This window comes from Akebia trifoliata, chromosome 2, assembly GCF_017979445.1.
Source record: "Akebia trifoliata isolate Shusen 1 chromosome 2, ASM1797944v1, whole genome shotgun sequence".
Lineage (NCBI taxonomy): Eukaryota > Viridiplantae > Streptophyta > Magnoliopsida > Ranunculales > Lardizabalaceae > Akebia > Akebia trifoliata.
This window is the reverse complement of record NC_141376.1, coordinates 13,904,890-13,932,672: the sequence shown is the minus strand read 5'-3', so window position 1 is coordinate 13,932,672 and position 27,783 is coordinate 13,904,890. Positions and strand designations below refer to the sequence as shown.

Genomic DNA, 27,783 nt, shown 5'->3' with positions numbered 1-27,783 from the left:
TTCTCGATGGTGTCTGAGTATAATCAGAGAAAACCCTCGGCTGTGTTTGAGCAAAATCCTAGAAAACCCTCAGTAGTGTCTAAGCATAATTCGAGAAAACCCTTGTCGGTGTCTGAGCAAAATCTGAGAATGCAGTGTCGACGGTGGATTTTCAAAAAAAATAAATCTTGGACCAACATTTTAACTTCTTTTTGAACCTTAGGGGTTTTTCAAAAATTGCTAGTAAGAGGGTAACTTAATTCAAGGTTAACCTTATCCTTTGGGAGGTTTTAGAACAAAATGTTCCTAGTTTGACAGGAAACATAGTATTGGGGACAATTGAAAACCATTTGAAAAAGAATACCCTTAGTGTAAGGAGGGGGGGGGGGGGGGGAGAATATACTTTTTAGAAAAAAGAAGTGCCCTTGTTATGATAATTTGAAATCTTTGATTACCGCAAGCGTAATAAAAGTTTAACTTTTAATTTTGACTTTTTATATTGAAGATTTTGAGTCAAGCTCAAAGAAATTGGAACAAAATATTTATTTATGAAATTCATCATAGAATCTGTTCTTTATCCCCGTTAATTCATTTAGAAAAGTAAAACTTTTCAGATCAATCGTAGACAAGATACATGTGGCTTTTGAGTCTTTACCTGGTTTAAGTTGGGTATTGAAGCTTGGTCATTCAGACTTCTGATGTTATGGCTCGGCTCGTCTTTTCAGGTCCTCGATTCAACGGAGATTTTTTTTTTTTGTTGTTCTATCTTTTGCCTAGATTGTCTTTTCAGGTTTTTGATCTAACGAGCGTGCTCTAGATAGGAAAATGATGATATTTAGTATCGGGGTGGTACGTCTGACTACATGAGTTGGACTTGGGTTTCCTAAAGGTACTGTATGAGTTGATGGCATTGGCATGCTCGACATTAATTGTAAAAAATCTTGGATCGTACTCGACCGTGTATTTAGTGCTTTTGCATATAATGCACATGGTTCGATGTTCACTCCCTATGTTCATAGTGGGGTTAGACTCTTAGAACTGAACTCTGGTTAAAGATGAAATATTGGTGAATGTTTGATTGTTTGACATGATGAGGTGCACGTAATGTAACAAGGAGTGGGTTCAAAACTTTCCACCCTTATGAGTGATAGGGAGTGTTGAGTGTATATTTTTGTCCACTCTCGTGTAGGTCAAACCCCAATTAAGTCTTGTCACTACCTCAAAAAAGTTAAAATTCGTTATTAATATATCGTTAAATTCGACGGCCCAAGTCTCGCGTTTATTTTGGCTGCCCCAAAATCCACATGTAAGCCCAACAAAATTATTTAACGGGCTAAACCCAACGAACCACCGGATTTTTCATTTTTTAACAAAATAAAAAATGAAAATTTTCTTTAAAACTCACAAATCCTCCTCTTTCGATCACTGAATGAAAACCTCCTCTTTCAATCTCCTGTTTTTCGAAAACTCACAAATCCCTGTCTTAATCTCCCATTCGATTTTCTTTCTCAAGGAAAACGAGAATTTCTTCTCAATCTCCCATTTCGATCGAAAACTCACAAATCCGTCAATATTGAATCCTGATCGATCAAACTAGAATTAGAGAACACCGATCAATCAAATGAGACATTCGACAGCACCGAACGATCTCTCACTCTCACTCTCACTCTACGCCTCTTCAATCGCTCACGTCTCTCAAATCGAAGAACACCTAGCTCTTTTCACTTCGTCAATGGATTTTTGATCTCTCGAAGCTCAAATTGAAGAGTAAATCAAGGTTCAAGTCGAAAACACTAAGAACTGAAGCTCACTCATCAGTGCCACTAAACAAACCCCAAAAAAATCACTATAGATCTCTCTTCTTCGTCTGAGGTATTGCTTAATTTCTTCTGATTTTGTTTCTTTGTTGTTAGTGTGTGTTTGGTAACACTTCTGAAGTCTGAATGGAGGTGGTCCACCATTAAAATTCAGACTTCAGATGTCTTAATCTTGTTTGTTTATTTTCAGATTTAAGAACAAGAAGACATTTTCAGCCGAAAAAAATCAGCCATAAAAAGTTGTTGGACGAAGTTCTGAAATCTGAAAAAATATTTTATACCTAAAATACCCTCCTCAAAATAATTATTTTCATCACTTATCCCTCTTTTGTAAAAATCTTTAAACCCTTACCTCTCCTTTCTCTTCTACATCTCCTTCATGTCCAACTCGGCTGTCAAGATCTACAAAAGTATGTGCATCTACTACTCTATTGTTCTTCCCTGATCGATTAATAGCATGTGAATCTCATATTGAGAAAATCTCAAAATCAAAACTTCAACAAACAACCAAATCAAAAATCAAAACTTCAACAAAAACCCAAAATCAAAACTTTAACAAACAACCAAATAAAAAATCAAAACTTCAACAAAAATCCTAAAATCTCAAATAACCAACCGAACCCATTATGGAGAAATCGAACCATTTTCAACGTCTTTCCTTATTTCTCTCTCCATCTTCTCTTTATCTTTCCTTCTATCTTTTTTGTTTTTCTTCTTGCATAAAGTTGGGTCATTAGACGAATAGAGAGAGAGAGAGAGAAAGAAAGAGAGATGGATAGGTTTTGTTAGGTGTATGAGTTGTTTCCTTAGTCCTTAGGTGGACTCTTTAGGGTGTATGAGTTGTTTCCTTGGTCCTTGGATGGACTCTTTTGAGTGTATGATTTGTTTAATTGGTTATTGTGTTTTACTTGGTTCTTGTATTTTCTTGGTTTTGATAAATTGGAGAGAGAGAGAGAGAGAGAATAATATAAATGAGAGAGACGAAAAACAGAAAATTGGAAAAAAAATTATATTATTTTATATATTAATGATTTGTTTTTGTACTTTGAATGAGAATTCAATTTGAAAACAATACTTTTGGATTGTTTGATTTGTTAGGAATTGAAATTAAATATGTAGATGGTTTCATTATACATGTTTTTTGGTTAACAATTTATTATAATTACAAAAGGGTAATATTGTCAAAATGATCATTATGTTTTAAAATTATGTTTGTAACCAGAAGCTCTTATAAATTATAAACAAACAACTTTTCAGAACAAGATTCCAGATTTCAGATTTCAGACTTCAGACTTCAGATTTCAGACTTTAGACTTTAGACTTCAGAAGTGTTACCAAACATACCCTTAATCTGTTGATATATTGCCTTCTAGTTTTCAATGAAAAATGGTAGCTATTTCAATTGAATAATCTTATTGAGTTAAATTATGTTTTATAGAGAGCTTGGTGTCCGAAATTTCTGCATCTTTGTTTATTTTTTACTGGTGAACCCTTTAGGTTTCCCTCAACTAAATTCTTGGTCAGGTCTCACAGTGTTCTGTTTCCATTTGATAAAATTTCCATATGGGATCACCACCCACTATTTTTTTAAGTCTTTCATTTTAAATTATCTGCAATTGACTTGCTTCCTAGTGTTTTTGATTAGCATCTCTTGTCTACTTTAACTCGATCCATGTTGAGCTTTAATACAACTAATGTTCACTTTGTTCTTGCATCAATGTTGCCTTGCTTCAGGAGTAGGAACATATGGAAAGTCAAGAACACTAGGAAGCAAGTCAATTGCAACTCACAGCTGAGAAAGCCCGGCAGAAATGTGAAGAGGGGATGGATGCAGCATCTGCTACTCAGTTAGGTAATGATGTGAGCCGTAGGCCTTCGCCAACCTCTACTACTGCTGATGCTCCAGGTAACTCTGATTTGAACTGTTTGTGGTTCAGAATTTTAATTTCAAGGCCTTCTTGAATTTGTAAGTTGGAATAAAAATTTGAAACTTAATCTAGTGGTTGTGACACTAGGCACTATTGAAATTTGAGACTCTATGCAAGCATTTTTCTTTGTTTCTATGCTTGGATTTGGTTCATATATTAGTGCAGAGCACAATCCTCCAATTGATGAGGTCATCAGGATAGATGTTGTCCCTTGATTCGATGGTCCAATTCAACGATCGAGACTGTCGAATGGATCCATAGTTCGACGGTTATGGGCTGTCGATATTTCAGTATTTTCACATAGTGATGGGATGGCAGAGCTTAATTGCCATGACTGTTTTCAGGCTTCCTGTATTCTATAAACAAAGACATTTTCTATTCTTCCCTGCTTGGGCTTTTGGTTTGCCAATTTGGGTCCTTAGGATTCCCATCTCATTTCTAGAATCAAGGATATGGATTCTTCTTACATACTACACGATTGGGTTCGCTCCTTCTGCGAGCAGGTAATTGCCACTAAAAATATGATTCCAATTAAGTTGGAAGGTCTTTTGTTTGATTTTCTGACACATCTTCTATATAAGTAGGTTTTTCCGACAGTTTTTGGCGTTTTTTGGTGTACATCAGATGGCTCTCTCTTTCTTTCGGTTCATTGCTGCAGCGGGTAGAACAATGGTTGTTGCAAATACACTTGGTACATTTACCTTGCTAATCGTTTTTATCCTCAGATGTTACATTGTCGTCACAGGTTAGTATTTGATTCTTGTACAGATGTGTACTTGGATTCTGTTAATATTTGATGAAAAATATTGGATTCTGTGGGGGGAAATTCTTGAGCACGGACACGTGGCTCGATCAGGGGCCAAGATTAATGATTTGAGGTCGTGGCTCGGTTTATTAATCCCGACGAATGCATGTATCCGAAGCTCGGAACTGTGCCATCAGCTCGTAGGTCGGTATGACAGGTCTGACAGATAAGCCTGCAATAGACTGCCAGTTCTAACCACCCACGTCATGTCAGACCAAACCTGACTTTCTCAGAAGCGATAGGGCAGTTGCATCAACTCCTGCAGCTGACATGTCAGGGAGTAGGCTAACTACCCCAAGTCACCTCAAGGGGTGGCACAGAAAACGAACAAGTCGAACACCTATATAAGGAAGAAGATTATGAGTGAAGAGGTTCGAATTCTTCTTCTCAAAAGCACATTACACTGATCATTTTGGCTAACTTGATCGTCGGAGTGGGCTGTTTTGCAGGTCCCCCCGAGCTTAAAGAGAAGGAAAGTGTAGTGCCATTTCGTGCATCTACAATTTGGCGCCGTCTGTGGGAAACTTACAAGGAGAAAAACGACCAATATGGGAAGAGCTAGAGGCGAAAATCGTGGAGAGCCATCAAATCCACTACCAGCAGACTCGCCCCCAAACGCGCCGGATCCAATGCTAGCAATGTACAACTTACTCACAGAGATGAGGGAGGAAATGCGCAGGGGGTGGGAGAAACAAAATGATGAGATAGTGAAAATAAGAAAGGAAAACGAAGAGCTCAGGCAAAGGTTAGGCGAGCGTGCGGAGACCGAGGAAGGCCCAGGGGCAGAGCAGAGTAGCGACCATCCTGTTCGAGCGGCAAGAACGGAGGTAGATTGGACTGAAGATTCAGCAGCAGTAAAAACGCAGCAGGGAAGCTCCGAAGTTAAAGAAACCATGACGAGGAAGGAAGTGGAGGAGATGCTCAAAAGGAGGGATGAGGAATTCGTGCGAGGAAAGGATCCCGCGCAAAAGGTACGGAACGCAATTCGGGAGCTCAAAGGGACACCATTCTCGCAGGCGATAATGAAATCCGAACCACCCAGGTCGTTCCACATGCCAAAGTTTGAAACTTACGACGGGACGCGAGATCCCATGGACCATATACTGCACTACAGAAGTCAAATGGTGCTGTACCAAAATGATGATCCGTTGCTCTGCAAGCTGTTTCCGTCAACCTTGAGGCTTGGGGCCATGACGTGGTTCCAGGCCTTACCAGCTGGGTCCATTACGAACTTTTCCGAGCTGGAAGAAGCGTTCGTTGGGCAGTTCGTGCACCTGCGAAGGAAGAAGGTCGGAGTTAACACTCTATTTAACCTTCGACAGGAGCCCGGGGAGAGTATTAGGTCGTTCGTAACTCGTTTTCGAACGAGAGCCCTGGACGTAGAGGGCATGGACGAAGCCACAGCATGCGCGGCGTGCATCGCTGCGGTGATCCCGGGAACACGGTTGCATGAGTCCCTGATCAAGTCTGATCCCACTCGTCTAGAAGATTTGTATGCGAAGGTGGAAAAGTACATCCTGGTGGAGGAATCTGTGAAGGGCAGAAGAAGAAGCACCCAGACAGTGGCTAACAGCGAAGGAGGAGTAGACGCTTCAAAGGTACCGACCTACCCCGGAGTGGAAGGAAGTAAGAAAAGGCGGAGAGATTCGAACGAGCAGTCGTGGTGGAAAAGAGGCCGGGTGTATACCCCGCTCAACGAAAAACTATCCGTGATACTGAGGCGCATAAGGGGGGAGCCCGATTTCGTTCAGCCGCCACGGGGGTATAAGGGGAAACCCGGAAAACCATTCTGCGAGTATCATGAGGCTGAGGACCACCCTACTGAGGACTGCTACAGGCTGCGCCATATCATCCAGGATATGATCGATGCTGGGAAGCTCAAAGGTTATGTTTCCACGGGAGGAAGGAGAAGTGGGGAGACTACCGAGAGAGCTGAGCGAAAGCCCGAGCAAAGAAGGCCAGCTAAAGGAGGGCGTCGAGAGACGGAAGAGCGCAGGATAATTCATACCATCACAGGAATATTAGGGGCCGAAGTGCCGTCTAGGCGTGAGATTCGGGAGAAGGTAAAAAAGATCCGACATATGGTCGGGGTTAACAGTGTGGCGTCAGGAGTACGGGTAGTTGGAACGGCAAACCACGGAGCAGATCCCCGGGCAATCGTATTCACAGAGAGTGACCTAAGGGGGACGGCAGGGCCCCATCAGGACGCGTTAGTAATCGCACTCCCAGTGGGAAACGTCGAGCTCCGAAGAATACTCGTGGATTCGGGGAGCGCGGTGGACATTCTCTTCCTAAGCGCGGCTAAGAGAATGGGGGTTTCAGGAAGTTTGGAGCCAACGCCGACCCTCGTCTATGGGTTCAACGGTGCCGCTAGCAGTTCGGTGGGAGAAATCACACTCCCGATCTCAGCGGGGTCTAAAGTGGTAATGACAAGATTTGTGGTGATAGATGCAGACTCGGCTTATAACGCGATCTTGGGCCGGAGATGGATACACGAGATGAAAGCAGTCCCGTCAACCTATCATCAAGTTATTCGTTTCCCGGGTAAGGAAGGAATAATGGAAATCAGGGGAGATCAGGAGATGGCGCAGAGGTGTTTTCACCTGGCGTTGAAGCAGGACCGAGGCACTGAGGCCGCCCCACCGAAGAAGAGAAAGGTAACTCCAACTGTTAATGAGTCTTCGTAGCAATTACAGAAGCAGCCGCTGCCCGAGCAGCGAGTAACAGTTGAGGAAGTCGAAGCCGTGGATCTCGGGGGCGATGGAGGACAGATAGTCAATGTTGGTACCACGATGTTGCAGGAGGAGAGGGCAGCACTACTCCAACTTCTGAGGGCAAACAAGGATGTATTCGCATGGTCATTGGAGGACATGCCTGGGATAGACCCTTCAGTGGCATGCCATAGATTAAATGTTGATGAAAGCTTCCGACCTATTAGGCAGAAGCCACGGAGGCTGTCGCCGCGCCTCAGGCAGGGGGTGAACGAGGAAATCGAAAAGCTTTTGAAGGCCGGGTTTATCAGGGAGGTAGAATACCCAGAATGGATAGCGAACATAGTAGCAGTGCCGAAGAAGGATGGAAGGGTGAGAGTGTGCATCGACTTCACGAACCTGAATAAGGCATGCCCAAAGGATAGCTTCCCGCTACCAAGGATTGATAGGTTGGTCGATGCCACGGCTGGACATGAGAGAATGTCGTTTATGGACGGATATTCGGGGTATAACCAGATCCCCTTAGCAGTGGAAGACCAGGAACGGACATCATTCATCACCGAGCAAGGGCTGTTCTGTTTTAAAGTTATGCCGTTCGGTCTGAGAAATGCCGGGGCAACCTACCAGAGACTCGTGACAAAAATGTTCGAAGGATTGATCGGGAAGACTGTGGAGGTGTATATCGACGATCTGTTGGTAAAAAGCAAGAGAGCGGGAGACCATCTGGCAGACCTCAAGCAAACATTTGATCGGCTGAGGAGTTTCAAAATGAAGTTGAATCCGAAGAAGTGTGTCTTCGCCGTTTCCTCTGGGAAATTCCTCGGGCACATTATCACCAGGAGAGGTATCGAGGCAAACCCAGACCAGATCCGGGCGTTGGTAGAAATGCCGAGCCCCGCTAATCAAAAGCAGGTGCAGAAGTTGGCGGGGAGAATAGCTGCGCTAAACAGGTTTATCTCCAGGGTGTCCGATCGATGCCGCCCGCTCTTCGCGTTATTACAGAAGGAGAAGAATTTTGCATGGAGTACGGAGTGCGAGGTAGCCTTTAGCGACCTAAAAAAGTATTTGGGGCAGCCACCGATCCTTAGCTCTCCGGAAGATGGAGAGGAGCTGGGGATTTATCTGGCGACCAGTCCATCATCGGTAAGCTCAGTTCTCTTTAAAGTTGAAATGGGACGGGAATATCCTATTTATTATGTCAGCAAGACATTGGGCATATCGGAGGTTAAGTACACCAGGACGGAGAAGATGGGATTGTCGCTCGTTTACTCGGCGCACAAGCTCAGGCCTTACTTCCTTTCCCACCGCATCCGAGTTGTGACGGACACCCCGCTGAAAGAGATGATGCACAGATCCGAAAAGTCAAGGAGGATGGCGAGGTGGGCTGTAATCCTCGGAGAGTACGACTTACAGTTTGAATCCCGGACAGCGATAAAGGGGCAGGTGTTGGCAGATTTCCTTGCGGACTTCCCGGTTGAGGATCCGAACTGGGAAGAGTTGGAGAACGAGGATGAAGGGACGGAAGAAGTAGAGCTGTGGGACAAGCAGGCAGGATGGAGAATTTTTGTCGATGGGTCATCGAACTACTCGGGCTCGGGGGTTGGAATAGTAATCGTAACACCGAGCAACGATAGACTGGAAAAGGTAATTAAACTTGGGTACGGGGCGTCAAATAACGAAGCGGAGTACGAGGCAGTCATCCACGGGCTAAGAATGGCGAGCGAGTTGAAAATCGGCCGGGTAAAGCTATGCACCGACTCCCAACTTATAGCCAACCAATGCAACGGGAAATTTGAAGCAAAGGATGAACGCATGGCAAGATACCTGATCTCAGTTAAACGAGAGATCGAGAAGTTCGACCAAGTGGAGATATGCCAGATACCCAGGGATGAGAACAGGCATGCAGATTCATTGGCTTACATTGCCTCAATGCTAGGGGAGACGGAGGGACGGTCTTTACCTGTGGAATACCTGCCTAAAGCAAGCATCGAACATGAGGAGAAGGAGTGCGCACAGGCCGAGAGAACGTCGGGATGGATGGAAAAATTCACTCAGTATCTGCGCTCAAAGGTTCTGCCAGAGACAAGGGAGAGGCCAGAAATTGCTTCGGCAGGTCGGAAAGTACACTCTCGTTGGGGAGGAGCTGTATAGAATGTCTTTCGGGGGACCACTTCTTAAGTGCCTTTCTAAAGAAGAGTCCGAGCTCATAATGGCGGAAATCCACGAGGGGATCTGCGGCAATCATTCGGGAGGACGGTCGCTCGCCAACAAGGTTATCACTCAGGGCTACTTCTGGCCAAGGATGCAGGAAGACTGTAAGAGGTATGTAAGGACCTGTGATCAATGCCAAAAACATGCCCCCATGCATTGCAGCCAGCCAGTGAACTCCACCCTATGAAATCACCCTGGCCGTTCTCGATATGGGGGATGGACATTGTGGGACCTCTGCCTCGGGTAAGGGGGGCAAGCTATTCATCCTGGTGGCCACGGACTATTTTACTAAATGGGTGGAAGCTGTTCCCCTTACACGGATCCGGGAGGAAGAAGTTATCAAATTCACGTGGGAGCACATCATAACGCGGTTCGGGATCCCTTATGCACTGATCTCGGACAATGGAACTCAGTTCAAGGGCAACCGCGTGCAATCGTACTTCAAGGAATACGGAATCCGTTCTCTGCAATCATCGCCAAGATATCCACAGGGAAATGGCCAAGCCGAAGCATCAAACAAGACAATCCTCGCGAACTTGAAGAAGAAGCTGGAGGAACACAAGGGGAGATGGGTAGACGAGCTACACAGCGTCTTATGGGCATACCGGACCACGGCAAGAAGGGCGACAGGTTTCACTCCGTTCGCACTAGCCTATGGAACAGAAGCTGTCATTCCCACCGAGATACAGATTCCTACAACAAGGACGCTGGTGGCCGAGACAGAATTCAACGACGAAATGGTGGCTCGGAATTTGGATTGGTTGGATGAGACGCGGGAAAGGGTCATGGAGAGGTTGGCACGGTACCAACAGGTGTTGAAGAGATCTTATGACCGGAAGGTACGTTGCAGGGAGTTCAAAGTCGGAGATATGGTGTTACGAAAGGTATTTTCTAATACCAAGGAAATTAATAGTGGGAAGCTCGGCTGTAACTGGGAAGGACCGTATGTTGTGCGAAAAGTCGGGGAAAGCGGCGCCTACTACTTGGGCACTCCGACCGGTGAGGAAATTCAGTCACCATGGAATGTATTCAATTTAAAGAAATATTATCAATAAAGCCATCATTGTGCCTATGCCTGCTGTCCAAGGAAAAGCCTTGGTCCCGCCACAGGGACCAAGCCCAACTGGGGAGTTGGTCTAAGGAAAAGCCTCGGCCCCTCCATAGGAGCCGAGCCCAACCGAGGGGTTGGTCTGGAGGAAAAGCCTTGGTCCCACCACGGGGACCAAGCCCAACTGGGGAGTTGGTCTAAGGAAAAGCCTCGGCCCCTCCATAGGAGCCGAGCCCAACCGAGGGGTTGGTCTGGAGGAAAAGCCTTGGTCCCACCACGGGGACCAAGCCCAACTGGGGAGTTGGTCTAAGGAAAAGCCTCGGCCCCTCCATAGGAGCCGAGCCCAACCGAGGGGTTGGTCTGGAAGAAAAGCCTTGGTCCCACCACGGGGACCAAGCCCAACTGGGGAGTTGGTCTAAGGAAAAGCCTCGGCCCCTCCATAGGAGCCGAGCCCAACCGAGGGGTTGGTCTGGAGGAAAAGCCTTGGTCCCACCACGGGGACCAAGCCCAACTGGGGAGTTGGTCTAAGGAAAAGCCTCGGCCCCTCCATAGGAGCCGAGCCCAACCGAGGGGTTGGTCTGGAGGAAAAGCCTTGGTCCCACCACGGGGACCAAGCCCAACTGGGGAGTTGGTCTAAGGAAAAGCCTCGGCCCCTCCATAGGAGCCGAGCCCAACCGAGGGGTTGGTCTGGAGGAAAAGCCTTGGTCCCACCACGGGGACCAAGCCCAACTGGGGAGTTGGTCTAAGGAAAAGCCTCGGCCCCTCCATAGGAGCCGAGCCCAACCGAGGGGTTGGTCTGGAGGAAAGCCTTGGTCCCACCACGGGGACCAAGCCCAACTGGGGAGTTGGTCTAAGGAAAAGCCTCGGCCCCTCCATAGGAGCCGAGCCCAACCGAGGGGTTGGTCTGGAAGAAAAGCCTTGGTCCCACCACGGGGACCAAGCCCAACTGGGGAGTTGGTCTAAGGAAAAGCCTCGGCCCCTCCATAGGAGCCGAGCCCAATCGAGGGGTTGGTCTGGAAGAAAAGCCTTGGTCCCACCACGGGGACCAAGCCCAACTGGGGAGTTGGTCTAAGGAAAAGCCTCGGCCCCTCCATAGGAGCCGAGCCCAACCGAGGGGTTGGTCTGGAAGAAAAGCCTTGGTCCCACCACGGGGACCAAGCCCAACTGGGGAGTTGGTCTAAGGAAAAGCCTCGGCCCCTCGATAGGAGCCGAGCCCAACTGAGGAGTTGGTTTGGAGGAAAAATCTTATGATCGAGCCTAAGGACTTAGGTATACTAAGTTATTTCGTTTGTCTTCTTTTTAAGCAATAAGCCTTAACATAAAAGAAAAAGGAAAGAAAGAAGAGAAAGCAAAAAGGGAAGCACAAGAGTCAACGAAAAATATATATATATATATATATATATGTCGGAATGACACACAGTTACAAAAATGGGCCACCAAAAAGGGGTAAAAAAAAAAAAAAAAAACTATACATCCGTTTCAATCTCAACCACGGCATCATCGGGAGCCTGGTCTTCAACCGGTGCAGCTTGGACTTCGGGAATCGGCTCGGGAATGGCAATCGAAGCGGCTTCTGGGATCGCCTCTGGCTTTTTTGCTAATGCCTCGGCTTTCTTCAGTTTCGCTTTCAACTTGTTGTAGGCCGTCTCCCAAGCCTCCTCTGAGGAGTCCAGCTGGGCTTGGAGAGAATTTAGTTGATCTTGGAGGGCTCTCTCCTGCTCCGCCTCTTTCGCTTTCACCAGCTCCTCCAGGGAGGAGATCTTCCCCTCCGCCAGGGCCAATTTATCCTTGCTCTGCTCAAGCTCGGATAGTGCGCTATCCAAGCTCGATTGGAGCTTCTCGGAATTGGCCGCAGCCGCATCCTTTTCAGCCTGAAGCTGAAGAACACGACCTTCCGCGGCCCGAAGGGTATCCACGGAAGCGTCGCGAGACTCTACGAGCTTGGCCATGGCGTGCTGAGCCTGATCAGCAAGGAGAAAACGGTGTTAAAAGGACGATGAAAAAGGAAACAAAACACAGTAAATTAGGAGAAAAGGACAAGTATCTTACCACGGCCAAGGCTCGGAAAGCGTCGCGCGAGAACTTTGCCGAGTCAGCTGCAAAACTCCGGCGAACCTTCTCGACGTCGCGAGGAAGCGCGGTCACATCAAACATTGCCCGAGCTATCGCCGGGTCAGATAAGGCGGAGTCCTTGTCAGACACCGGCCTCCCCCGGATCATGGGTTGTACCACCCATGGAGAGGGAGGGGGCATATTCCCCCTTTGAGCCGATCCAGCCGAAGATACCTGGGACGGCTCGGCTAGATCATTGGACTCCTCGGGTGCAGGAGGTGGTGGTAGCTGGAAAATGGGTGCCGGAGGTCGAGGCCCCCTCCTTAACCTCTTGAGGAGAGGCTGGTGATCTTCCTCTTCTTCCTCCCCCATGGAGGCGCGCCCCACCCCAGCAGCTCCAGTAGGCAGGGTCGGGGGAGCCTCGTTTATTTCCTCCTCGGAGTCTGATCCGAGGACGGGTGGGGGGCGCTTGGATTGAAGCGCCATATCGGAAGGACGGATGGTAGGGGGTAGAGCGGCTGTTGCGTGGTGGTAGAGATCGATATTGGAGAGAAGATGGGTGATCACCACGGATTCACCAGGGAATTTATCTTTAGTCGGATCTGCGCAAAATAGAACAGCGAAAAATCAGTATACACGGAAAAAAAAAAAAAAAAAAAAAAAAAAAAAAGAAGAAGAAAAACAATAAGATAGAAAACCAGGGAACACTCACCATAGGGATTGAAGGAGTGGTATAGCAAGGGGGGAAGCTCGTCCCCGGAAGCGCCTTCCCACCGACCGGAGAGTCGGATTGGAAATAAAAACCAATCCTTATCAGAGTCGGGAAGCTCGATCAAGGACGGCTTCCCTCTCCTCTTAGAAAGATAAAAGAAGCCCGGCCTACTCGGACATTTCTTAAGGACAAACTGTGCCCTAATGTCCGGAAGACCGAGCTGCAGGCCTTCTTCCAGTCTATCATTCATCAGCTCAAAAGCCTGAATTAGACGGAAGAAGTTCCCGCTCAATTGGCCGGGAGCCCTCCTGTAGAAGTTTAGTACCTCTCGAGTAAGCCTACTGAGAGGAACTCGGAGGCCAGCCTTCAGTTGCCCCCAGTGTACCACAGTGGCACCTGAGGAACACTCACGCTGAGTAAGGGTCTCATCCACGTAGGATAGACTCACACCGCTGGGGATGCCGAAAACATCCCGAACGGCGTCCAGCGGAGGGCGAACAGGGGAATGAGTTTTCCCCTTGGCCATTTCCTTTTGAAAGAAGAGAAGGGAGATAGAGGAGAGGGGAGAGGCCTCGATTTCGTTACCTCACTCTTTCGAAGAAACTGGAAAGCGTCCGGTCGCTGGGCGGCAAAGGACTGAATGGCACGGCGAGGGCGCGGCGGAGGCACTGGCGAAAACAGGGGGCGCGCGAGGAGACAAATGGGCAGCGTAACAGCAAGGAAAGCTAGAGTGAGAATGAAAGTAGGGGGTGAGAGGGATATTTATAGGCAAGGAGGCCTCGAGATGCGCGTTTAGGATCAACGGACAGGGTTTTCCCAGGTCAATAATGAGGCATTAAATGCTGAGAAACCCAATACGACCGTTCGCCCCATTGCACGCGAATCGAGCCATTCCCCGGGCGCCACGTGTACACCACGCAATAATTGCGCCGTTTAAACCAACAGACAGGGCGCGAACTGCGATAAGAGCCCAACCGACCGCCGCCCTCGAGAAGTGAGAACGATCTCTTTATTCGCCATGAAGATATCATTAATCTTAGCTGAGACCCAATGAGAGGCATCCACGTGTCAATTTTTGTTATTAATATTCCCGAGTACCCGATCATTCTGACCGAGCGCTCGGGAGGGGGTATTGTGGGGGGAAATTCTTGAGCACGGACACGTGGCTCGATCAGGGGCCAAGATTAATGATTTGAGGTCGTGGCTCGGTTTATTAATCCCGACGAATGCATGTATCCGAAGCTCGGAACTGTGCCATCAGCTCGTAGGTCGGTATGACAGGTCTGACAGATAAGCCTGCAATAGACTGCCAGTTCTAACCACCCACGTCATGTCAGACCAAACCTGACTTTCTCAGAAGCGATAGGGCAGTTGCATCAACTCCTGCAGCTGACATGTCAGGGAGTAGGCTAACTACCCCAAGTCACCTCAAGGGGTGGCACAGAAAACGAACAAGTCGAACACCTATATAAGGAAGAAGATTATGAGTGAAGAGGTTCGAATTCTTCTTCTCAAAAGCACATTACACTGATCATTTTGGCTAACTTGATCGTCGGAGTGGGCTGTTTTGCAGGTCCCCCCGAGCTTAAAGAGAAGGAAAGTGTAGTGCCATTTCGTGCATCTACAGATTCTAAGGATCTATTTCTATCTGTGTCTGCAGATGATCTTCAACCATGGATGGTTTGGGGCTACTACGTTTCTCCTATGATGTATGGGCAAAATGCCATAACCATCAATTAATTTCTTGATGACAGATGGAACAATGTAAGATCTCCTCGTAGTTTCACAATTACTATTTGTTTTCTTGATTGAATGCTAGCATCTACATCTAAACTATAACAAGCCTCCATCATCTATGATTAATGCTATTTGACTCATCAACCAACGGTTGGAAAGGCCCTTCTCAAGGGAAGAGGGTTGTTTGTGGATGAGTATTGGTATTGGGGCTCTTATGGCATTTTCTCTCTTATTCAGTATTCTCTTTATTCTAACATTTACTTACTTCAGTCGTAAGTGATCATTTCTCAAGTTCGAGAAGTATATTCTGTGTTGGATTAGTTTTGTAAATTGAATTCATAAGTAGTTTTCGGGATGTGTATATACTATTCTTCTTATTGTGTAATAATGAAGTCCGGTTGCATATGGAACAATCAATTGAACTTGCATTGATGTGTCTCTTTTTTGTTGAGTGTCATAGAGTCAATTGGATTCATCAATTTAACTGGAAAATTGAAAACAACAGGGCTGAAAAGAACAGAATGTTCCCAATTTTAACATTTAACCCTTTGAAACTATGTGATGCTTCATGGTTTTAGAATAAAAACAACACACCGGGTAACAAAACAAGTAGAACAGAAAAATTATAATTCTGATTAATTTTAATCAGAAAAAAACAAGTTTATAAAAATTATCATTCCTAAAAGGAGCACTCATACCACATATCGAAAGGAAATCACGGCTGTGCATTCTTTCTATGGACAATCCTTTAATGCAAGAAGGACACCACTCAATCTAACAACATTCCTAAATAATTGCAGATATGTAAGGGTTTGCTTAAATGTTATGAGATACCTACTTTATTCATATATAATTCTTAACTCTCAAGTTTCTCCCTGGATTTGTTCCTTTATAAGATGAATAGATTGCATATACTGAATTGTATTATTGCATTGTGTTATTTTAAATTAGCTCTTGGGTCATGAGCTCCTATTAAGTATTCTCAGGTTATTATTTTGTTGGTGTAAACTTTTTAGAGTTCAAAGTTGTTTTCTTGAAAGATTTTGTCTTTAGATGGGAGTTGTTGTGTTTGAGTTAATTCTTGTTTATTGTTGTGAGGTAGGTCGCCCCGACTGCCTTTGGACATTCTCTTTTCTTTTAATTAAATGTATACTCGTAATAACTAAATGAAAACTCTCAAGTTGCTCCCTGGATTTGTCCCTTTATAAGTTGAGTAGATCACATATACTGAATTGTATTATTCCATTTTCAATCATGTTATTTTAAATTAGCAGTGTTTCTGCCTGTTTTTTGATTGGAAACATCTCTATTAATTCTGTCTGGTGTAAGCTGTTACAATCCATGCCACCCAAAAGTATTTGGTGTCTACTTAACTTGACAATACTCGGTGCTTTTATGATCTTTCTTCTGGGTTGTGCCTTACTCAGGTTTCTCTCTCTCTCTCTCTCTCTCTCTCTCTCTCTCTCTCTCCCTCCCCCCTCCTCTTCCTCTTGTTTTTTCCTTTGTGTGTTCCAAGTTGAATAATTAGTTGCTTTGCAGGTTGGGGATGTCATGCCACGTTCAAATGCTCTCATGATGGTGTTAGGCTGTGGGATTTACGTAAATTGACGAACTTCCAGACCCTTACTCCCTATGATTCAAGCACATCAACTAATTCTGGTATCTAAATTTTCGTCATCAACTGATTTTTTTCATGGCCATGAGTAAATCTTTATTTGTGTTATTTTCCTCAATGTATGGTACTAGGCTAGTTCAACAAGAACAATACATAATGCATGATCTTGTGTCTGGATTTGCAGTGGACTTTGATCATAGTGGAAGTTATCTTGCAACTGCGGGCTCAGACATAAGGTCGGTAATCCAATAAATCCCAAAGAATCGGAATTCAATTTAGAATTGTAGTACACACCAATCTTTGACTACACTTGATGTATAAATGCTTACAAATGCAGTTATTTTAACACACTATTTTATAGAATACTTGGAATCTTGCAGTCTCATTAAAGTAATTTAATTACTGCAGAATTTACCAAGTTGCCAATGTCAAAGCAGAATGAAAATGTGTCAAAACTTTCCCTGATTTGTCAGGCACAGGTATTGTACAAGAAATATTCCTTCCTTATATGCTTAAATGAATCATTAGTGCTGTGAAATTGTTAATGATCTTAGATTGATGCAGTTTCTGAGATTTGGGTATTGTACTTTGTGCCGAATGCAGGCAAAGCAACGTGTGTGAAATTTGACGCAGATGCAAAATATATGGCAGTAGGGTCAAAGGACTGAAACCTCCACATATTTGGCCTGCCCGGGGAGGGTCCAGAAGAATCTTAGAAAACCTACAACTACTACACTCCTGTTCATGAAATGCCCATGACACCCAATTTGCTGCACGATTGGTGTATTTTTGGGAAAAATTGTGAGAACATAGTTTGAATTTTGTTGTTGGTTTAGTTTTTAATGTTGGGTATTCTTTTTCTAATTTCAACTAAAGCGATGGAGAAGAGGGCAGCACTGTTGGATATTATTCGGCTTTGTACTTTTTTCTCCTTGCTGGTGAGGCAGGCAAATACTAGGCAATCTACATTGCTTTGAGCTATAAATGGTGGGGAAAATCTGTATTTGAAAAGTTATTGATAGACCAAACTCGAATGATTTTGCAAGAAAACTGCTTTAAGGTTCTGATGTGACATTTAAGATAACCTCTTAGGGCAAAATTCAGCACCAGTGTATGAATGGATTTTCCACCACTTTCTTGTGTCAAATTAATTAATTTTTTTTCCTTATTCAGTAGCCCTTTGCTTTGCATACACAAATGTAAATCCATTTGCATGCAAAGGTTTGTGTTTCTTTCAATGCTTAGTAACAATGGAATTATAAATAAAAGAAAACAATGTATTCTAATAGAAGGTCCTCGACTGGTAACCTTTGCAAAGAAAATAATGTATTAGAAGCATCATAAAGAAATAGCCTTTGCAGTAATTCGACGGCTTTGAGCCGTCGAATATATTCTTTTGGTTTGAAATTATCTAAACAAGTTTTTATCTTAGGTTTTTAGTCAATCTTTCCATGTATTTTAGTTGGAAAAACTTGAAAATCGAAAATGGGTAGGTTTTACCAATGTCGAGTTCACCACTTTTTATTGTCAAGTTCGACAATAAATAAAAAGTGGAGAACTCAACAATAAAAAGTGGTGAGTTCACCAATAATGAGGGGTCACTAAAAAATAAAAAGTTTACTAAATGGAGTCACCACCCATAACAGTGAACAGGGTTACCAATCGATAAATCTAAGAGTCTGACTAGTCTTACTATCTTAGTGAGGAAATTTTTTTATTAAGGCTCATCCATTGTCAAAAAGACCTTGAAACGCATAAAACAAGCCTCACAGGTCTTCTAAAGAGACTGTGAGATCTTGAGAGTACTCTCTATATCGAAAGAGGGCTAATTGTTTTCGAAGAGATTGTGAGATTGATTTTTTTTCCCCAAAAAAGGAGGTTAGGGTTAATAAAAGTATTAAAATTGATAGTTAAAGTACAATTAGTAAAATATTTCAAAACCTATCTTGATCTACATGTCGCTGCATGTTGTTCATTTACCAGTTTAGCATCCTCTTTTAAGCAAATTTTAGACTCTCATTCTAATAGTTTTAATCTTATAAAAATTAGTTTTAACTTTGAGATTTTATTGACTATTTATTATCAATATTAACTTGAATAATGCATGGAAATAATGTGTCACAACAACACAATTTGGTGTGCGGCATGTTTAATCCAAATAACGAGCGAAGGATAAGATGATGTCAAAGTGATTTTTCGTTCACAGAATAATAAACATAGAATTTCACAGAATCTCAGCTGACTAATCGCATGGAACCTAGTGAGTAGTTTTGTAACTTGGAGATGCCCTCAATGCATATGGGTGCTTATGATTGGTCCATCCAGGATTCTGTAAAATAATACAAGCTATGCAAAGTGCGAGAGGTGGACATATGAGAAGATCTAAGATAGAAGGCCAACTTTGTGTCTCGTGGGGTATGCGACTAAACATTCAACTTGATTAGTGACTTCTAAACGTTAGATTTGATCATTTATGATGGTTGATTTCTAGCATAAGTTAGGCTACTTTTTGTTACAAAATCTAAATTTTATATAAAATCCTCTCTCAAAATAGGTCATTCAAATATCAAACATTTTCATTTATGCTTTCCATGGGAAGAGTTTGCTTCAGAATTCATTTTCAACAAAATCATTTGAGAGTCATGATAATCATCCTGGCAAAAATCAGCATATAATATTCACGAGAACAAATTCAGCATTCAACTCGTCTCCATGTTGAGCCCATGAATGTGTGATTTAAAAAAATATATAATTATTCGGTAAAATGTTTTTTATTACCTTTCCCTTCAAAATGTTTTTTATTACCTTTCCCTTCAAGGATCTCACCACCCTGATTGATGAGAATGACACCACAAAGTCAAAATTCAAAATGAACGTCATTTTTACTTGTAGAATAATAGACATTTAGCATAAAATTTTCATAGGTTCATGACAATAACAAAAAAGTGCCATTTTTTTTTTTTTAATACTTAAAATATGGTAATTTCCTACCGTAACTCATGTTTTTGGACAAAAATACCCCCACCAACAATTTCTTTAGTAAGCCATTGAAGAATATTCTTCTAAATTATAACTTCCTCCCTCCCAACCTTTTATACCTACCAAATAGCCATTGGAGCTCTGTAACAAGGCTCTAGCTTTGAGGAATGATAATGAATCTTGTAGCTATGTCCACTCTCAGGATCTATTGGAACTTTTCTCCAAACATTATCACTCTTTCTTTCATTTATTTAAATTTATTTATATATTCTTGTCAACCTTGATATATTTTTAGTGTAAAATGATAATAAAAATCTCAATGATTTCGTGAAATTTTATAAGGTATAATTCATAAAATTTACCTAGTGTCGAACCTCGACACTAAAATGAATGTATTACAATGGCGAGCCTCGATGTTACCTATTATCGAACCTTGAGGAATACCTATAAAAAAATGTTATAATACATTCTAATGTCAACGTTCGATGATAGATAATGTTAAGCCTCGATGCTATAATATATTCATTTCAGTGTCGAGGTTTGACACTAGGTAAATTTTATGAATTGTACCTTGGGTATTTTGAAAAATCATTGAGTTTTTATCAATTTCCATTATATATATGATTTTAAAATAAATGAAAGAAAGGAGAGTTGATAACATTTGGTGGGAAGATCCAATAGATCGTGAAAAATTACTTTTTCTGATGCAAAAATAACAACCCCTAAGACCCCTAAACCTTTTATAAATTGCAATATGATAATTATTGAATTAACACAATGTGATTAAACTAATTTTTGCAACAAACACAAATTTTTGGTATAAGGATTTGATGATAATGATGATCTAATTACTAATTACTCAACATAAACAGTGATAATGACGAGAATTGGATCATTCTGTTTTATTTAATTAAAAGTCTGTCATACTTAAGTATAAACAACATATAGAGACTATAAAAAGGTTTAAATTTAACTTACAATCTGGATAGGCTCAAAACCTTTCTCGATCGAAGTCTTCACTGCATCCAATAAAAGTTGAGTCTTTCTACTGATGGCGGGCCATTTATTCTCCGGTTTTGAACCAGACTCCTTAATCCTTTTAACCAAGCTTGCAAATTCCGTCACCATGCGGGCTTCTTGGGGGAGATCTGTCGAGACGATATGCTTGCTTGGCAACGGGTTCCACCCTGTTACAAGTTCTGTGAATCCAGATTTCGATGAGAGAGTAAATGAAGCGGAGTCCTCCTCAAAAGGAATAACGAAGTCGTTAAGATGAAGGGTTCCACTTGTCCCAATCACAGTTAAATCCATGGTCAGATTGGAAAGGAAGGAACAGTGGTAGGTTGCTACCTTGCCATCTTCCCATTGAAAGCTAGACCCACATGATAGAAGTACTCCGGATTCGTTGAAAATGGGTCCACGGAGTGCGGTTGCGGTTTTGGGAAGTTCAAAATCTACAGCCCATAAAATCGATCTGGTGCAGTACCAACCAACGTCGCCAAGAGCTCCAAGGCCATCGAGATCTGATTTCACCCGAATATCGTTCTTGAGAAAATTGGGATCTGCACCAAATGTGAAGACACTGTGTACCTGCAAAGCCCATGGAAGACTGACTGACTATATCAAGAACAATTGTAGACACCTAAATGAACCATATGGAGTGAGGTTTCACCGACTGACACCCCAACTTTTATTATTACATCCCAATTTCTTAAATTATTTATCATACCCCAGTCAAAACACACCCTTCAAACATTACAAAGGTTTGGCTCAAATTATAATCTCAACATGACACAAAACATTATATATAACAGTCATTCAAACAATTTCAGTAGTTGTTTACAATAGTGATTAGGCTCATATAAAAGCCTAAACCCAAAAAAATAGAAATCTAGCGGAAAATAAAAATGAGAGAGCTGCTATTGGCACCCCAACTTTTACTTATTCTGAGGCATCCACTTATTTTCTTTATTTTTAATTGGGGTGTAATAAGTAAAAGTTGAGGTGCTAATGGCAGGTCTCTTTATCTAGGTGGCAACCATAATTGTAAAGGAAAATGTATATCTCATAAGAAAAACAACAGATCATCTATAGCCATTGAATTTTTTTTTTCCCCATGTTTCTTCAATCAAAAGCCCTCATAATCTCAACTAGTAAAATACATTACTTTTATATGAAACCTCTGCAAAATTAAGAACAATTGTCATTTTAATTAAAGTGCCTTGTAACTTGTAGAGACAAAACAATCATAAATCCCCTCTCCCCTTCTCAATAACAACCCACAAGTTCCCATTCCATTCAAAATATTTTGTTTTATTTTTAAATTACTGGATTTTCAAATTCTAGTGGGTTTCAATAGGTTGGTTTGTAGTAAAAATTGAATGATTGGAAGGCTTTTGCTAAGATCCTTACAATGATATCCATTATTAGTTATTCAACTTAATTATAAAATTATTATTTACTTTGCTGTTGGAACTCCAATAATATTCTTAAAAACAAATAAAAATGTGATAGAGAGCAATTATATGGTTATTTAAGTTGGAGGAGCGTTCAAGGGACATAAGTAAGAACAAGCTAAAACTTGTATCTCAACAGAAAAGCACTTTGTGCCTGAACTATCAGGTTATAAGTTCTATCTCATGCTTATGAAACAAGACAACAAAACAAAAGCAAAAAAAGTATTTCACTTAATAATTTCTGAGGTTTTATCTTAAGAGAAATAAAGCAAAGATATTGTCAAGAAAAAAAAAAGATAAAACAGAGAGAACACTTATATAACTGTAGAAGAATAGACGAAAATCTATAGAATGAAGACTAGATCAGCTGCATTTCTAGTGCATAATTGACAAAAATGTCCAGATCCAAGACTTGTTTAGCTTGATGATATGTACCAAAATATTGTCCCCTTGAGAAGGAAGAATAGGTTTCTATGACAAATGCCCATGAATGACATCTGAAGGGTCCACAAAAGGAAAAAATAAAATAGATAATTTCAATCCTTCAATTAAAGCCATTGAGAAGTCATACATCAATGAAAGCAATCAGCTTCTTAAGCTCTTTGTTAAGTTCTCAATTCACCTCCCAATGTACCGTCAGATGGCAGTAAGTGCACCCATCCTTCGATTGGGTACAACACATAAGGTAGTTTATAAAGGTATGAGTGTGAGCACTAAAACTTTTCAATATATGAGAAAATAGAAATTCTTCTAAACATTGGAAGCATTTAAACATCTTTTTTAAAGTAATTAAAGTAATGGTCTAGTGATTTCTAGCAAGAAGATAAAACTCTTCCCAAACTCAAGTACAAAGATTACTTGGATGTCTTAACCATGTCTCAAATTTTTATAAAGATCTTGTTGAAGAAAAAGCTTTGTTTTCTCAATGTCTTAAAAAATAATACTCTTGATTGGAATTTTTCACTCACTCAAGTAGTTTAAAGGATAACCAAGGAATCAATAACACTCCCTTTTTTAAATATTGCCCATCTAAAAGCCCACACGATCATTTAAAATGACACCTCAGACATAAGATATGATAATATTACTGAACAAAAAAATAAGTGGTGAAGAAAAATTGGAAAAATTTACCTCTCGAGTATGGATCTCGCTTAATTTAAATTCTCCACTTTAAAGAAAGAGATTATTTATATAGTTATGTGTATTAACAAAAATTTTAAGTCAATCTACTTAATCAGAAAATTCTTGTAAGAATTTTTTTTATTAAGTTCTTCTAAGAATTGATTGTGGATCTGTGAAAGAAGTTTCGGAAGAAAGATGTTTTTTTTGATATTTAATATTTTAATTTATCAAAGGAAATACTAATTTTTCTCTGTGGTTTACTTACTCCAGAATTTTTGCAGGGACATGGCACAACCGAACAAATTTAAAGTCTTACCTAGTCCCCAAAGGACATAATCACTAACATTAACTCCATCTTAAAGGCAAAGTAATAAACATGACTAAGATGCATCTACTCCCAAAAGAACTTAAAAAGATTCTTAAGAAAGATTATCATCTCAAAAGAGCTTTAAAGGAGAAAACTCTCAGAATTCATTAACACACAGCCTTTATGTACAGGACCACCTTTTGTCTTCTCTCCTTAAACCTTGTGACCTTCCACCACATTCTCAAATCGAATACCTTATTGCTAAATAATTTTCTTCTTCCCCTCAAAAACCTATTTCATTCTTGAACATACGGTAAAACCCATCACTACTATCAATATATCCTTGAAAATCTCATTCAGCCAAAGAAGGCAATTTCTTGGGCATTCTCAAAATTCATAATCATTGATGTCATTCCACGACATAGATAAGAATGTGGGAACATTCATGCACATTGTTGCACTTCTCGACAAACAATAGTTTTCTATAATGATTTCGACTACAGAAAGCCTGGGAAAATGTCTTCATGGTTCAAAACTGTCTTCAAACATTCATGGTTTGTCCAATTTGCTCAAATATTCCAAGCTCCATTACCATATTGGTTTGTTTCTTGGTTTAAAAAGTTTGGGGCAATTGTTCATATCCTCCATTCTCCCCTTAAAGAGGCCTTTCTTCAGCATAAAATTGATAATGTCTGGTATCCATATACTTATCATCTCCTTTCCTTCTTTGCTAAATATTGCATCCCCTGGATACTCAAATGGGAATTTGGTATTATCACCAACACTTTTCCTCCATTATTTTCTTGTCAAATATGCTAAAAATGGTGGGACAAATATGCTTTAAATTTTTATGCTTCAAAATTCTTTTCTACAAGGGGTTTATTTGCATAAGATTGATTCTGAATTTTTTTTTTTTTTAAACCAACAGGAATTTCCCGATCTTCTAAAAGTTGGAATGAAAAAGTTGACTAAGTCATTTTAAACTAAATGATTCACAACCCTCTCCGCTCAAGCAATCATTTTAAGCCACCTTTCTTTTCAATGGGTCATATAGCAGCCCAATCAACCATTATAATTTATATCGATCTTGTCCCAGATTGCTTTGATCGACTTCAACGTAGTTTAGGACCCGTGGTGCAACTTTGACTGACAGAATTTCTTTTGGCTTTATCTACTTTTATAAAGCAAACAGTTGATGTATTGTTAAAGCATCTTAATCATTTTTCGACTTCAATTTCAAGTCCTATGAATTCCAAATGGTTTTAAGTCCATCATCAATCATTGATGGATTCAAACATACTCCAATCCATGTATTTAATCAAGGATATGATCTGCCTGTCTAAAGTAAATTAATAGATAGTCTAGTTGTTGCCATGATCTCGGTTATCAATGGTCTTAATCGCTACTTTGATGGTTGTGGTCTTCTGTCCCGCCTCTTTCCTATGCAATATCTTGGTGGGAAAGTACATAATATTTTTTGAGGTAGTATGGGGATCATAACCCTATTTATAGGCCCTAACACCGTCTTTAACCCATCATAAAAGATGATTCATGCCTTAAAGGCAACATGGTTTCTACACAAACGAAACACAGTTTCTACTTGATAGTTAAAGGGGCACGTTTTGTACATGGTTTCTATACAATCAATGGATTCCACATTAACTCTATCACATACTACATGCCCTATTGTACGAGTAGGATGTGTTATGGACCCTTATTATGTATTGATTGATAACCAATTAAGTAGGTTCCATTAGCAATCCATTCCTTTGATTTGACTGTCGACATGTCTTCATGGTTTGATCTATGTATGCCCAATTTTATGAATATAATTTCTAACAATGACATGATTGGTGAAGGGCACTAAGCAATGCTACTGTAAAAAAGTTTGCCTTTCACAACACACATTATCAAAAGCCTCGTGGTTTGGAACCTTTTTTGACTCACTAGAGTCAAATCAAGATTGTTGAGTCAGAATCTTTAGGTGACTCTTGACTCTGCCAAACTCAGCTAGCTCAATATTCTCAGCTTTGACTAAGCAATCCGAATATGGAAGTTTTGACTTCAAGGACTGACTGTTAGCCTTTCACAAGATATCGGTTACACCCCAACATAAGAATATACCCATTTTTCTACTTTTTATTTTTATATTTTAAATTTATATCTTAACTTTATTAGTTGCACTTCTCAGCATTGCTACTATCGAAATGTATGTATTATTTTAAACTAATATATAAAAACGCATGTTTACAATCATGGGCAACCTTATTAAATTTCTATTTTAACCTTACTAGTTGTACTTCATTAGCAACATAGTTAAATTTCTATATTAACCTTATTAGCTAAAAGGGATTGGCCCAGTGGCAAGCCGGGCCTTGATAAGCTCCTTAGGAACCCCACAAAGCTATGGATTCCTTGGGGCCACCCTCCAAGGTCCGGTTGACCCTCGACTCAACCAATTGCACGCAGAACTTTCTAAGGGGGCGGAGTGCGTGTGTGTGTGACCGTAGGATTAGTCTCACCCGAAGGATGGGGATACCCCCGTCATTTTTTTTTTCCTTTTCCCTTTTTTTCTTTTTTGGAGTACAGTGAGGATTTTTTAAAGTGACGTGCAACTTGACTTAAATTCTCTTGCTGTAAATAGTTCAACAACTTTCCTTATCCTCATAAATTCCTTAAAAATCCTCTTTGCTATGATATTACTAACCTGAATTGAGCTACTTCATCCCTCACTACCAAATTTATTTTATAAAAATCTTTCCATATATAAATAAATAAATAATCGAATTTTCAGCTCCACAAAAAATTAATATACAAGTACAACACAAAAATATCAATACGATAACGGAAAGAAAAAAATTTTGAAAAAATTCCAAAAACGGTACACTATTCATTTTAATTCCGAAAATGAAATTAAAACATTTTCGTTCAAGTGGAAATTTTTTTCCTATTTTATAAAACAGTAAATACTTTCCCTGTTTTACTTTAAGTAAAACATTTTAATTCCGAAAATGGTAAATTACCGAATTTGGAATTAAAATGAATAGTGTGCCGTTTTTGGTAATTTTTCAATTTTCAGAGCATGTTTTGAAAAATCACCCAAATAATAATTTCAACGAAATTCTAATTCCAAATGCAAAAAATCTAACAGAATTTCTTTACCAATTTATTCTATAATATATTTCATACAGGTAAATAACAAAAAAATTGATTTGTTTTTTAGTTCCTCACAAAATTCATATATAATAGGAAATTATTAAAATAATAATTTGAATTAAATTCTAATGGTAAAATTTAACAGAACTTACCGATTTGAGTTGACCAAAACGGTGCGAATCGGATAAAAATTCTTTCATCTTTGCAGTCCTCGGATGATGCATCCACATGGTTCCATCCATGAATTGTACACCGTTGGACTCACAAGCCTCCAATATCAGATCAAACTCAGCTACATTCAACGCCACTGGTTTCTCCAGAAGCACGTGTTTCTTCTTCTCAGCAGCCAACACTGCCCATCGCAAGTGTAAGCTCGTAGGGAGAGGCACGTACACAGCTTCTACGTGTGGATCGTCAAGAACCCCTTCGTAACTACCGTAGATCTTGGCTGATGAAGGGAAACCATTTTCAGCCGCAAATCTCTTGGCCTTGTCGATCGAACGGCTCCCGATGGCGTAGAGTTCTGCGTTGGGAGACAGAATTATGGCTCGCGATACCTTGCGAGCGATCTCTGCACCACCCAGGATTCCGAATCGGACCGGTATTTCAGCCATTAATGGACTCTGGTTCAGAAACTAGAAGATAAAATTGTGGAAGATTTATAGGAGGCCGGGTTTTGGGCTTTTGGGACACTTTATTTCCAACAAAGCCAAGGGATGGGAATCTTTTAGAATCTTTAAGAAATGAATAACGATGAATTGACGCATCAAGGGCACAGAACCGCACATCTTTTTCCTGTGTATCCCGATGAAAACGTGATTATGTACCCTTGCCGCACCATCCGCGTATTTCCTCATTTACGAGAAACGTAGCACTTTTTAGTATTGTTGTTTAGGAAAATGCAGGAATGACACAAACGGATATTCAAATGTGACAAAAATGATGTGATGGCGTGCCTATAACCGTAGATGCCAAATATATTTGATTTGGATATTAGAAAATATTTTTATGAAACTAATTTATATTTAAAGCTCTTAAAATTAAAGTTGTAGGGGTCAAATTTGTGATTTGTCTCGAGATCTGCTCTCCTTCACTCGATCGATCTTGATTTACCCTTCAATTGGTGGTCCCTGCACTACAAACACTCT

The 27,783-nt window shown here is 41.2% G+C and overlaps 2 protein-coding genes across 11 annotated transcripts; one reads left to right on the top strand and one right to left on the bottom strand.

Annotated features, from left to right (window-relative positions):
* Positions 1-1,313: 1,313 nt before the first annotated feature.
* Positions 1,314-17,831, top strand: LOC147409686 (pleiotropic drug resistance protein 2-like). Of its 10 annotated transcripts, none has more exons than XM_086431521.1 (9): positions 1,330-1,851; positions 3,531-3,702; positions 3,885-4,227; positions 4,309-4,469; positions 14,924-16,427; positions 16,586-16,659; positions 16,800-16,851; positions 17,024-17,094; positions 17,219-17,811. In XM_086431521.1, exons 3-5 carry the CDS (start codon positions 4,031-4,033, stop codon positions 15,001-15,003), a joined length of 438 nt encoding a protein of 145 aa, XP_086287647.1. In that variant the 5' UTR covers positions 1,330-1,851; positions 3,531-3,702; positions 3,885-4,030; the 3' UTR covers positions 15,004-16,427; positions 16,586-16,659; positions 16,800-16,851; positions 17,024-17,094; positions 17,219-17,811. The 10 variants fall into 10 exon arrangements, with proteins under 10 accessions (XP_086287672.1, XP_086287683.1, XP_086287691.1 ...); XM_086431507.1 differs by having other exon boundaries at positions 1,331-1,851; positions 3,890-4,227; positions 17,219-17,810; XM_086431546.1 differs by lacking the exon at positions 16,800-16,851 and having other exon boundaries at positions 1,314-1,851; positions 4,069-4,227; positions 17,219-17,801.
* Positions 17,832-20,472: 2,641 nt separating this feature from the next.
* LOC147409685 (putative oxidoreductase At4g09670) lies at positions 20,473-27,351 on the bottom strand. Its single transcript, XM_086431474.1, has 2 exons — positions 26,788-27,351; positions 20,473-21,184 (listed from the first exon to the last, which is right to left on the bottom strand). The coding sequence occupies exons 1-2, from the start codon at positions 27,247-27,249 to the stop codon at positions 20,564-20,566; spliced, it is 1,083 nt and encodes a 360-aa protein (XP_086287600.1). The 5' UTR covers positions 27,250-27,351; the 3' UTR covers positions 20,473-20,563.
* Positions 27,352-27,783: the final 432 nt, after the last annotated feature.